This window comes from Cydia splendana, chromosome Z (assembly GCF_910591565.1).
Source record: "Cydia splendana chromosome Z, ilCydSple1.2, whole genome shotgun sequence".
Classification (NCBI taxonomy): domain Eukaryota; kingdom Metazoa; phylum Arthropoda; class Insecta; order Lepidoptera; family Tortricidae; genus Cydia; species Cydia splendana.
This window is the reverse complement of record NC_085987.1, coordinates 43,423,806-43,437,016: the sequence shown is the minus strand read 5'-3', so window position 1 is coordinate 43,437,016 and position 13,211 is coordinate 43,423,806. Positions and strand designations below refer to the sequence as shown.

Here is a 13,211-nt window from a genome sequence, read left to right as displayed (position 1 = left end):
AACAGCTGATATCATCTCTCTCTCTCTTTGGTCGGTCCCTCATGTCTGAGGATCGTGGTCAGTATCAGGGTTGCATCTGGAGCGGATGATCTGTCTCCACCGGTTTCTGTCCAACGCGTCTCTGACGACCGTGTAGAAAGCAGAGGATGACGAGTCTTTAACTTGATCGGTCCATCTTATTGGTGAACGACCGCATGATCTCCTGCCATCGGTGTGTCCAATCACAATCAGTTTTTCCAAACTTTCGTCGCCTCCTCTTTCGCGCACTGTGTGTCCGAAATATGACAGTTGGCATATGGTGGATAGGCGAGTTTTCACTCGGAGCTGGGTTAGGATTGATGCATTAGTACGTCTGGCCATCCAAGGTATTCGCAACATTCGTCTCCAGCACCACATCTCAAATGCATCAATCCTTTTTCTCTCTCTGGCCAGGATAGTCAACGTTTCCACTCCATACAGGAAGATCGGGAATACCAATGCTCGTATCAATCTGATCTTGGTTTTGATACCAATTCCCCTTTTCTTCCAAATGTTATTTAAACGGGTCATAGCATCCTTTGCCATCCCGATTCGCCTTCTTATCTCGGACACACATTTGCCATCATTGCAGATTTGGGAGCCCAGGTAAATATAGCGGTCGACTATATCAATGCCAGGAATGTTGCAGGTGACATTTACTAACTTTCCGGCTCGATCCACCACCATCACTTTGGTTTTCGCTCTGTTCACAGCGAGACCTACGTTGCCACTTTCTAATTCGAGTCTTTGAAACAATTCACTCATGTCTTCCATTGATGTTGCCAAAAGAATGGTGTCTGCATATCGAAGATTCGATAACCTTTTCCCACCAATTGATAGGGAAACCCTTGTCCCAATTATCGATGGTTTTCCGAATGATGTATTCTCCATATATGTTAAAAAGTGCAGGTGTCTCCTGCACCCCTATCTCACTCCCTTTTTTGTTTGGAACATATTGGAGCATTCAGTGCCTATTCTAATGAATGAACGGTTTTCAGCGTACAGACTCTTGATCAAAGCAACAAGGTGCTCAGGAGCTCCCATTTCGAGTAGAACATTCCACAGTTTGTCCCATTGCACGCAGTCGAAGGCTTTCCTGTAGTCAATAAAGCACAGAACCAAGGGGCTGTTGAATTCCCTGCTCTTCTCTATGATTTGTCGAACGTTTAGTATTTGTTCCCGCGTTCCTCTGCCCTTCACGAAGCCTGCCTGCTCTCCGGGTATCTGTCGGCTTAGAAAGTAGTTAAGACGTTTATTAATCACATGCATGATGCAGGAGGATCTTACTGGCATGAGATATTAACGCTATAGTCCTGTAATTGCCACAGTCTTTTGAAGAGCCTTTTTTATGTAAAGGTATGAACACCGATTCTGTCCAGTCTTTTGGCCATCTTCCAGTTTTCCAGATGGTATTACAGATTTCGTTGATGCCCTTGGTGCCTCGCGGACCTAGGTTTTTCAATAGTTTGGCTGTAACAGTATCCTTGCCCGGTGATTTCCTGCACTTGAGAGCTTTGATGGCCTGATCAATTTCTGACGGTAGGATATCAGGTTCTTCTGTTGCCCATGTGATATTAGTGTCAATAAGGCTTCGCGTGTCATATAACTCCGTGCAGTAACTTTTCCAGCGTTCCAACACTTCAGCCACACTTGTCAGTAAACGTCCGTCTTTATCTTCGATGGCACAAGTCCTCGGTTTTCGCGTTCCAGTCAGTTCTTTTACTTTTTGAAAAATATACCTGGATTCATTTCTCATCGAGTGGCGTTCGAGTTCGAGACAGACTTCGTTGATGTGATTATCATAATCTTTCCGACAGCGTTGTTAAACTAAGCGGCTCAGTTCTGCATACCGCTTCTGGTCTTCAGTTGAACATATACCGCTTTCCTTTAGTTCTCGTCTCTCAAGGATCATTTGGGCCGTTTCCTGTGTGATAAAATCTTTCATAACGGGCTTCGACATCTTATTAACCCTAGCTGTTTCCTCTATCATCCTTTTGAAATATTCCCATTTAGTGTCACTGTCTGTCATGTTATTTGGGAAGTCCACTACTCTCCGTGCAAAGCCTTCTCTGAAGCTACTGATATTTATGCTTTGCATACTCGGGCCTACTTTGGGTTTTTGCATCCTCTTTAGCCGTACTCGGACTGTTGCTACAAGAAGTTGGTGGTCGGAGCCGCAGTCAGCACCGGGGAGCCGATGTGTCGGAAGCCGGTGTTGCTCGAAGCCGGGGCGAGTTGTGGCGTTTATCACTGAGCTTCTCCATCTCGTCCCTACTAATATGTAGTCAATTTGATTCCTACATCTGTCCCCAGGGGATATCCAGGTATTCTACGGATATGATGTTTGAAGCAGGTGTTTGTGATAGTAAAATTTTCTTCACAGCAGAACTGTAACAGACGCTCGCCCCTGTCATTACGCTCTCCTATTCCGTGTTTTCCCGATTTCGAACCGTAATTCTTATAGTAGAGATGCGTTTTTGTTTTAAGTATGATGGCAAGTATGTTGCCGCTACGGACTAAAGGGTTAAATCTCTATCCCCTATCATATGTGTGTAGTGGTAAAAAAATCATGGGTTTAAACCTCGGTTATGCTGTATAGAGCAAAAATCGTTGTCGGAAAAATGCAAAAGCCCAAAAAGATGACTAAAACTTTGATCAGGATCCATATACACATCGGTAACTCGTGGCATTTAGGTAGCACTTAAAAGTGATGAGCACACATCGGTAACTCGTGGCACTTGACAGTTTCTAACAGACTAGTGATGTGACAATATTCTTCCTATACGAGTCGAGAAAAAGAAACCACTAAAAAAAGGAATTAATTAAACTAATCTTTTAAGTGCTAGGTAGGTACCTAAATGCCACGAGTTACCGATGTGTAATATTTTGATATGATAGCAGTGATATGATACACAGAAAAGAGGTGATTAAAAAATATTTTTATAAATAAAATACGAGCATTAATCCCAATTAGTTTATTGTATAAAATTGACAAGACAGAAGACAACGATAGCTTTAACATATGTCAAATGTTTATAATTGTCGTCTACCTACAAACTTATGTTTGTACATATATTAGGTTATCCTAATCCTATAAAATATATATACATTATTATCATATTCACAGTGGAGTATAGTCAGCGATAATATTTGGGAGCGAAGCCAAAATGACAATCGTTGATAGAAAAACTTAATACCCATTGCGTTGCATCTGTCATCCCGATACATTTTTATCTTTTCGTTTAGCGTTTATCGATGTTTGACTGTCATTAGATTGTCATCTTGGCTAGACCCCCGGTGGTAGCGAATGGTCGCTGCAACGTCACCTACGTAAAAGTCATGTTTGTTGGCTTAGATCAAGCCATTAAGGCTGACAGTAAATAATTTCCAAGCCTTCAAAGCGAGAACTGAAATAAGAAATTTCGCTGCACATCCATGGGGAATAAAACGGTATCCTATAATTGTCCTGCATTAAATTTAAACACCGTAACTGAAAGCGTGTAGGATAGAGCTACGACAAAAAGGAGAGCTCCTATGACAAAGCTAACAGTTATATAAAGTATAAAAACATGGAAGAGTCAAAGAGCAGCAGGAAAAGCAGTCTTCAAAAATTCGCTGTCGCAAGGCACCTGTGTAGGTACAGTCCAAAAAACAACATAAACGGTAAAGATGAAACATTTTGAAAATGTAAACTATGGTTTACTACTTCTATTTATTCCATCGCTTGAATTAGCTAGCAATAGCGATAGAGACGCAAATATACTCATGAATACACATCGGTAACTCGTGGCATTTAGGTAGCACTTAAAAGATTAGTTTAATTAATTCCTTTTTTTTTAGTGGTTTCTTTTTCTCGACTCGTATAGGAAGAACATTTTCACATCACTAGTCTGTTAGAAACTGTCAAGTGCCACGAGTTACCGATGTGTACTCATCACTAATCTTTTAAGTGCTACCTAAATGCCACGAGTTACCGATGTGTACTCATGAAAGTCATGAACAAATTTAGAGGAACGCAAAAAAAGGTTTAACCTTTTCGACGCCGTGTCAAACACAAAAGCTGTCACTCAGACGCCACGTACCGAAGTGTCAAAACTGAAATTGAACTTTATGCATATGCACGTAGGTCTATGTTGCTCTGTGGTCTGTGACCGATTAATCGGTCTTTGGCGTTGAACCTGCGGTGCTGATATATCGGTCATTGGCGTCCAAAAGTTTAATTACTGGATTACAGCCTGTAATCTGTCCGTGAGTGTAGATAAAAGAATGAGGGTGAATCAGGTTTTTCTTTTCATACGTTGCCATGGTTACCGCCTCCTGGGTTACCTACTCTTACAACTTTTGGATCTTTCTCGATTTGAACTATAAAATAGGATGGTAAAATTGCATTTGAAACGGGCTTGTTCCCTTTCAGTCAGTAGCAGTAGTGTAGTGACCGCTGCAGAAAGAAACAATGCCTTTTGAATATTTCGAGGTGTAGGTAGGTAGCTACATACATTCAAAAAAATTTATATCAACTGCACAGGACCCTTTCAAATGTACTAAAGAGCCTACAGTATTGTACATTCACCATCGTGATGTTGACTATATATTTAGGACATTGACATAGATATCTAGGGACTGGCTTGACGGGCAATAATAAAGAGGCATAACAGGGGGCAGTACAGCGGTGTGAAACCGCTACAACGCGATTGGTTGATGAGTTCGCATCACGCGCGCGATTGGTTGACGAGTTCGCATTACGCGCGCTATTGGTCGCAACTAGTTGCGTTAGACTGCACGATTGGCTGGAATTCGTGAGTAACACCGCTGAACTAGTACCATTTTTAGTGCCCCATTAGCCCGTCCTTAGATATTATACGTCAATGATTTAGGAGTAATTTTATTGCAAAGCACCACAGGGTAAAAATATATGAAGAAACCTGTCGATTTTTTTATACACTTTAACTTAGCGAACGTAAATACTGTAACCGACGGTTAGAACCACCGGCCCTTAGAATATAACATATGTCAACGACTAACTATTTACATATTAACTTGATATGACATTTTCTACTTCGTTCAGTTTAGTACAAAATGTACAAGTTAAACAGCTAGTATGACGTTTAGAGTCTGTGCGCAAAGAGAAGAGTCGTGGAATGTATGGTGCCCAATACATCTTCTTTTTCCGAACAGACACTATCTGAAGTAGAATATTCAATATTTTTGGTATATATGAACACAATTTTCCAAAAGACGTTGATATAACTTGAATACGTATAAATAGTATAATATTAATATCATAATATGTAATTTGTATCATAATGTGTAAATTGTATAGGTAAACTGTCTTAATTATTAGAGATTATGACGACTAATCCCTGATACTATAAATGGGAAAGTAACTATCTCTCATAAGTATACGTTGTGACATCAATACAACATGGTGGGAATGAACGGCTCGATAAGCGAGTATAAGCGTACGAAATTGATTTGCTATGATATCAGTTTTTTCCTATGGTGCTCCAGTGTTTTATGGAATAATAAAGAAATAAGCGAACAAAAACAAACAAAACAAAAAATAAATTAATCAAGATATTTATTTCATTTAACTCTTATCTCTGGAAATAAATAAAAAACTTTAATGAACAAAAATCAGAATAGCTAAGTTAAAAAATGCTACGAATTTATACAATACAATAGACCAAGTTGACGGCATTGTAAACATTTTAAATAACATTAAATTAATATAATTTTATTTATTACATTCTTTTTAAACATACGCACGAGCGGCATTTAATTAGTTAAACAAATATAGTTCATATTATTTCTAATGAATAGTATCAGAAATAAATATCATTAAACTCTTATCATTTTAGTAGGTCCCCTAATTAAAGAGGGGACGCTATTACACGTCAGAGCGAAAAAGGTAAATAGTAATCAGAAAGCATGCTCCCCTTACGTTTAGGATGTCGGGTAGCAAGCCACCGCGGCAGGCGAGGCCACACCGCGCGACTAGTCTGGCTAAGCTGAGTGCGCTGACTTCATCCACTCACCGAGCCCTTTCCATAATCAAGGTTACGTCATTCTAAACTATACCTAGTTGCTTTGAAATAAGGCCTGTCATACTATGTATACGATCATGCGGATAATGAATTGAATTGATATCGAGGAATAGTTTAAACAATTAACTAAACGCATGCACGTAGTTTGCGCTTACGACTTGATACACACAATGTTAAATCCTCCATACTATATTCTACCTCGCCCACGCTCAGCCAAAACTATACAAAATACCCACAGGGGTCGGGGTTCCTATATTATTGTCACAAATGTAAAGTCCCGCGTCGCAAAAAGCGTGTATCTTTAAGATAGTATTTGCATAGTTTATCGGTATATACTTAGGTGTAGAACCTTCGATTTCACATAAGCATATACTTTTAATCATTTTTAACGCGTACTAGTTAAGTTTTGTTCTGGTCATAATAGTAATGTAACTCCATATAATACCAGGAGTCCTTCGAATGGCCCCGAAACGTTCAAAGTCCGATGCTCACATTATAAATACACAAGAGAAAACAAGTAAATTCATATAACATGCTTATCGGTGCGTACAAAATCAACATATCACATTTCCAATTTTCAACTATTGCTTAAAAACACTATGCGTATATAAATAGACATTAGTAATTCGAGATATATATACCTACAAGAAATTATTAGGCGCGGCAGCGCGATTTATAGTAAGATAAAACTAGTCTACTTTACACGTCTTATATTATCATCTAGGAATACATCAGGGTCAACACTGCGGACTCTATAGGGACGGCGTATACCTACCATTCAACACTTACTTCACAACGGGACCGGACTTGGAACCTTTGCGAAATAAATGATTAGTAAGGCGATGTCACCGCCACTTACATCTAAGCGGAGGAACTCAATGAACCATAGTTCTAACGTGTATAAAAAAGTTTGTATAAGTTCATGTCAAGTTTTATAATATTACAAAAGTCACATATATAACAGTCTCGCCCGCTCAAATGCTGGAGGTGACTGCACAGATAGTAGTATTAATGGCATTATTTTGATGACTCTAATCTCATAATATAATAATTTATAGGAAGAGATGATGTAAAATACTCTCATACATTATGACTGTCACCCAAAGATCGCTTATATAATTAAACGAACATTTAAAGAAACATGACATGAACTGTCACGCAATAGATACTTTACACTATTCGTAGATTATAACAGCGAACGCGACAGTCAAATTTTCTAAGCTTTAGTTATAGTACGAGTATAAAATGGTAGTGGATAAGCGGGACCATACCCAGTATACCTGGCTGGCTTGACTCCTACTTAGTACATATCGAGGTTTCATTATAAGATTACTGTTCCATTTTTCTTTCGGTGTACAAAGATTAGGGCACACGACCCCGCACCGACCTGTCGTCCCTAAGTACATCTGACAATAAATATATTATTATAATACTTTATAACGTCAAAGGAAGAATCAATTGAGGCACATTTGTTTTTTTTAGCTAATGAAAATCTTAATTACAATCTACAGACACTGATCCTAATTCATACCACATTCAACATAAATACATTTTGCCTTACAAAAATAACTTCATGATAATGACGAATTAAATATTTTTAAGTTGATTTGAGTAATTATCTGATGATATCTCATTAATAAATAATGTAAATCGACGATCGTTTTCTTGTATATCATTTGGTTTCAAATGAATGCATATAAATTGAATTTTTATACTTAATGTATTTATGAATAAAAAAATCAACTCATAATCATTCATAATTTGATGATCAGTCGTCGCATGAAACATTATCATTAAAAAAATTCATCAGGTTACAAATATTGTGGCAAGAGCCGGTCGAAATATTCGGCCGACTGTAGTACAACTAGGGTTAACACACAGAAATACAAACGGAATATAACTTCACACCGCGGCACGAACGTACCTCTACCGAAGAGAATTTGAAATAGAGTTACTGTCATGGTAAATTGTGTAGCTACAGTACATTTACTGCCATCTTTCGACAGACGATTAAAACTGTTAGAACGCCATTTGACTTTGATCCTTATTCTTTCACTGATATGTGTTAACTTGTTAAATATTAATATTTACATATATATAATAACGCCATTTAATACTCGAGAGTAGGCTGAGCGTTATGGCGCCATCGCTCGAAAAGATTGCACCATACCTTTGGCCTATAGTCGAGTAGATGGCGTTAATATTAATATTTAACAAGTTAACAAATATCAATGAAAGAATAAGGATCAAAGTCAAATGGCGTTCTAACAGTTTTATGTTCTGTCGCAAGATGGCAGTAAATTTACAGTGGCTACATAATTTACTTTGACAATCCGTCTCTATACACTCTATTCTATTTCCCTCTACCAATGCTTGACCCACTTTTACTGCTGTACGGAAAATAAACATTGCGCGAAGGGTTTTTTTTTTTGAGGGTGTCATCATATTTCTCGAAGCCGTATCGGTTTGAGCCGTTCATATAGATATTTACTTCCATGTAATAAGAAAGATATAAGATCAGGGGGTAAGACAAGCATAGTTTATTTTACTCGGGGAAAGAGTAACAGTATGAAGATTCCGTACAGGTGTTACTCTTGCCCCAGTGTTTGTCTTACCCCGTCTGACCTTACCTAACTGCCATTAGTTTTGCTTCGTATGTGCATTGCTTAAGTCGATTCGGCAAAGATAAGCTCAGTGACACCCTAAAAAGCTAATTTTCCCTCTTTTGAGTAAAGCATATCAGTGGCTGTCGTATACTTAGCCTGCCTGAATCCATACATATTATTCTCAGTAAAACGTCGCTCTCTCTTTGCCTTTAGGGTTTTCATAGTTTATATGTAAAAACTCTTGCCTGCTGCTGCTTACATATAAGGTGTTTGATCCACAATGACAAAAAAATTGGTAAGTAAAAATAAAATATTATGATGATCTCATTTATAGTTTGAATTCCGCAAATAATAAAATGTCCATCTGAATTTTTAGAACACCATCGCCAGCTGTCACTATTTTACAGTTATCTTTCCGAATTCTGATGCTAGTAAAGTTCATTTTATATTACGTGACGTGTTTTACTTGCGAGACTAGAATCATGGTGATACTAATTAAACCAGGGTACTGAACCTCAATTAATGAGGTATTTTGATGTGGACGTTCTTTTGTTATCAGCGATATTGTATGCAGACAATACCGCTGAAAACAAAAGAACGGCGTCCACATAATGATGAACTAGACTTCAAATAAATTCATTTTTTTTTGATAACACAAAAATCGGGGAGAGTTGAATAAGCGACAAACCGTTTTTTTTTAAGTTGACAGATGAATGTGTCAACGCAACTGTAAAGACGATACGTGAGTAAGGGTGGTATTCCACGTATCCAATGTCTTTGTCCAGTGTGTATTGCGTCTCACATTTTGCTTCAATGAGAGAGTGAGACGCACTGACATTGGACCGGTGGAAAACCACCCTTACACAATTTTTCAATACAAATTAAATTCAAATAAAAAGTGGACCAATATTAGTGACCATTTCAAGAAGAGTAGATATCTCACCATTCGAACTCATCGGGCCAGGAAAATAAAACACAGGCCACAGTAACCACTTCGGATAACATTATGCGGTGTGAAGCTAGACTAGGTACCACTTGATATGAGCGAAGAGAATTTAGACTAGAGGGATATTGTCAAAGTAAATTATGTAGTCAGTACATTTATTGCCATCTTTCGACAAATGACTAACAATTTTAGAACGCCATTTGACTTTGATCCTTATTTTTTCACTGATATGTATTAAATTTGAGAAATGTCAAAAAGTATCGCCATCAACTCGAGGATAGGGCAAAGGTATGCCATATTTTCGAGCAATGGCGCCATACCTTTGGCCTACTATCGAGTAGATGGCGATACTTTTTGACATTTGTGTCAAATATATCAAATATAATGTATAAATATATCGCGAATTAGATGTACAGTCACCTGCAATAATATGTTACTCTTCGAAAGCCGCAAAAATATGTGACACGCTCTTATGGGTCTACAAATAAGATCGTGTCAGATATTTTTGCGGCCTTCATTGTGTAACATGTTATTGTAGGTGACTGTACTGACTACATAATTTACTTTGTCAATATCCCTCTATTTCAAATTCTCTTTGATATGAGCAAAGGATAGTGCCGCTAAATACTGTTCAAATGCCTCCCTGTGTAAGCCCGCGCTCACTTGGACAGTTTGCTGATCACTCGGATTAGGGCTCCGTTCTCGTCCTTTAGCCGCTGGTTTTCGGCTTGGAGCGCTTGTTGGTACTGAAAATATACAAGAATTAATTAGTATATGTGAACACTATACGGCGATAAGAGAGGTGAGAAAATAATAAAGAATTATAAAAACTTTGAAGGACCACTTTAGTGTGCTCGATCCGGAAGACTACGTAAAAATTGTTTCAAACGAAATTGGTTCAAAGCTGTCGTCTATCGCCATGCAACGTCTTTGTTATAAGAAGTATTTTTCGTGACCGATTCCTAAAGTCTCATTTTGTATGGTGCATCGGATCCGTTTATACTTACTTAAACATCGTCACCTTCACACAAAATACTGGTACATTACGGACGGGGTCTTAATGCCAATATCAAAGTGATTAAAAACGGTCATACATATATAATGAAGGTCTCTGCCCACTACCCCGTATCATACCATGACCGTGCTGTGAACGTATCAGGCACGGAATGTAACGCGATACGGACTACTATGCCCACTACACCGTGTCCACATTGTTTCATATCCGTACACAACTGGTTTAGTGCCCGTAGTAACCACGTATCATCCCCCATATCCCCATAGCATCCGCCTATAATCCCCGTAGTATCCGCGTTTCATCCCCTTAGTACCCGCGTTTTATTCGCGAGACCAAGACTCGTCATAAGGAGCGAGCGAATAGTTATCAGACTGGCAAGAGCGAGCAAGAAATACGGCAACGCGTTTATAACGGGCTTAGAACGGTCACCATAAGCGGTTGTAACCCGTATGTTCACCGTTTCGCCGCCTGCACGCACCGTTCTGGCAACGTTGCGTGCCGTGTACGGAACGTTTCGGCACCGGCAAAATATCCTCGCCGACGATTTTTGACGGTCCGAGCATGGCACGCGACGGGTATGATCGGTGACGGAATGGGCTAGTGGGCATAGTCTCATACTTTTTTATACGAAGAAGAATACTTTTTAATACAAAGACGGAAACCTTCTGCGCGGATTCACGCTTAGCAAATCCTTCCATGGGACCAATATGAAAATTATATAAACATTTTTTCGCGATTATAGGTTGGTTCCGCGAGGAAAATTGTTCAGTATGACTCATCTTTATTACTTTTTGCAATTCGAGATCATGAACCCGTACATGTAAATAAGATTAATATATGATAGGGACAAAAATCGAGATCATGAACCCGTACATGTAAATAAGATTAATATTTGATAGGGACAAAAATCTTAGAAAGACTATCTGTCTTTATTATTTTCTCATCTTTGCTGATATATTGATGATCAATTAACAAAAAGACATTACGAAGTCTTTCGTGTCAATCGAAAGATATCGTTTTGTTAACACAGAACTCGTTTTGTTATTGGAATAAATCCATTTTACACAAAAAATTATCAACTCTAGGGCAACTCTTAATTTGGGTTACAGTAGGCATAGAAACACTACTCTACTTTAACACCTTGAATGGGACATCATACTGAGCTGTGAGCTACCAATTTTTATTCGGAACTCGAACACAACAGAAAAATACCGTAGATTTAAAACAAAATTATGGTTAAATTCAATAATCGGTGTTATTTACATACAAATCTCATGTCAACATAAAGTAACGAATATAATGTATGTAAATTACTGAAATTATGATCACATAATTATTTGATAGTTCGGTATCACTTTTATGAGCACATTTTGGAGAAGCAAAATTCTGATGGCATTTAGTTTATCTAACTAAAGTTCAGTCAGAAGCAAAAGTTGCTATGCGGATGTGGTGTTCAAAATAAACCGATTTATTTGCAGGTAAATTTTAGCAATTCATGTACAGGACGTCAGTCAGAAATACTATTAATATCTACATTAAATTTGTCAAAAATGTTTCCAGGAAAGTGTTGTAACTAGCGTTGCCACAAATAGTGATTTAGCCGAATATCAAATCAAACTTCGCTCGCGGCCAGATTACTTCTGAATGAGTGAGTTTCACGAAAACTCGTACAAGTTGTAACTCTAAAAATATAGTTCAAAAATCATTTTCAAGGCGTATTATTTTCATTTATGACGATAATAGTCGTAGTAAACACACCCTGATACAGCTAAACAACAGTAAAACGGTATGTATAAGTGATTCCGTGATGTTAGAGTACTTTCAAACTTAGTCGAGTTCATTAGTAACAATCCATTCTGAATTACTCCATATACGATGCGATGGGGGCGGGGGTCTCTATTGTTTCCCATAAAGTTTTAAGCCATAATGTATTGTTTGTCCGCATTTTCGTTAGTCATTTTCCGGGTTTTCATTTTCAGGGTTCCGTATCCAAAGGAGACCCTATAACTAAGACTCTGCTGTCCGTCCGTCCGTCTGTTTGTCTGTCACCAGGCTGTATCTCATCAACCGTGATAGCTAGCTAGTTGAAACAGATTATGTATTTTTCTTGCCACTATAACAACAAATACTAAAAACGGAATATAATAAATATTTAAGTGGGGCCCCCATACAACAAACGTGATTTTTTTGCCGTTTTTTGCGTAATGGTACGGAACCTTCGTGCGCGAGTCCGACTCGCACTTGGCCGGTTTTCTTAGAAACGCGTTAACTTTTCAGATTTGCCATAAAACAAACCTAACCTAACCAATCTATAGACAAAAATCCTGAAAAGTTACCGGTTTCAAAATTATGACTAATGATAATCTGAGAATCATTACATAATGACTTTCAATAATGATGTCAAACAAAGGGATCCGTGGGGGCAGGTGTGTTGGTACGATGGTCCTAATAAGCTACGTATGGATGGAGCCGCCGCGTGGACACGTTACAAGGCATGCAGCACCAGCACACTAGCGATCACTGCACGCACTGTGTTTCATGCAGACTATTTTATTTGACTCTTTAGAAGTGTGCAACTTTTC

At 38.4% G+C, this 13,211-nt stretch overlaps 1 protein-coding gene across 1 annotated transcript in view; it reads right to left on the bottom strand.

The window, feature by feature from the left end:
- Positions 1–10,059: 10,059 nt before the first annotated feature.
- Positions 10,060–13,211, bottom strand: part of LOC134804150 (protein phosphatase 1 regulatory subunit 12B) — a 103,987-nt gene continuing 100,835 nt past the window's right edge. The window contains exon 20 of the mRNA XM_063777095.1: positions 10,060–10,360. Coding sequence (XP_063633165.1) covers positions 10,274–10,360 — 87 coding nt within the window. The 3' untranslated portion in view covers positions 10,060–10,273. The remainder of the gene's footprint in view (positions 10,361–13,211) is intronic.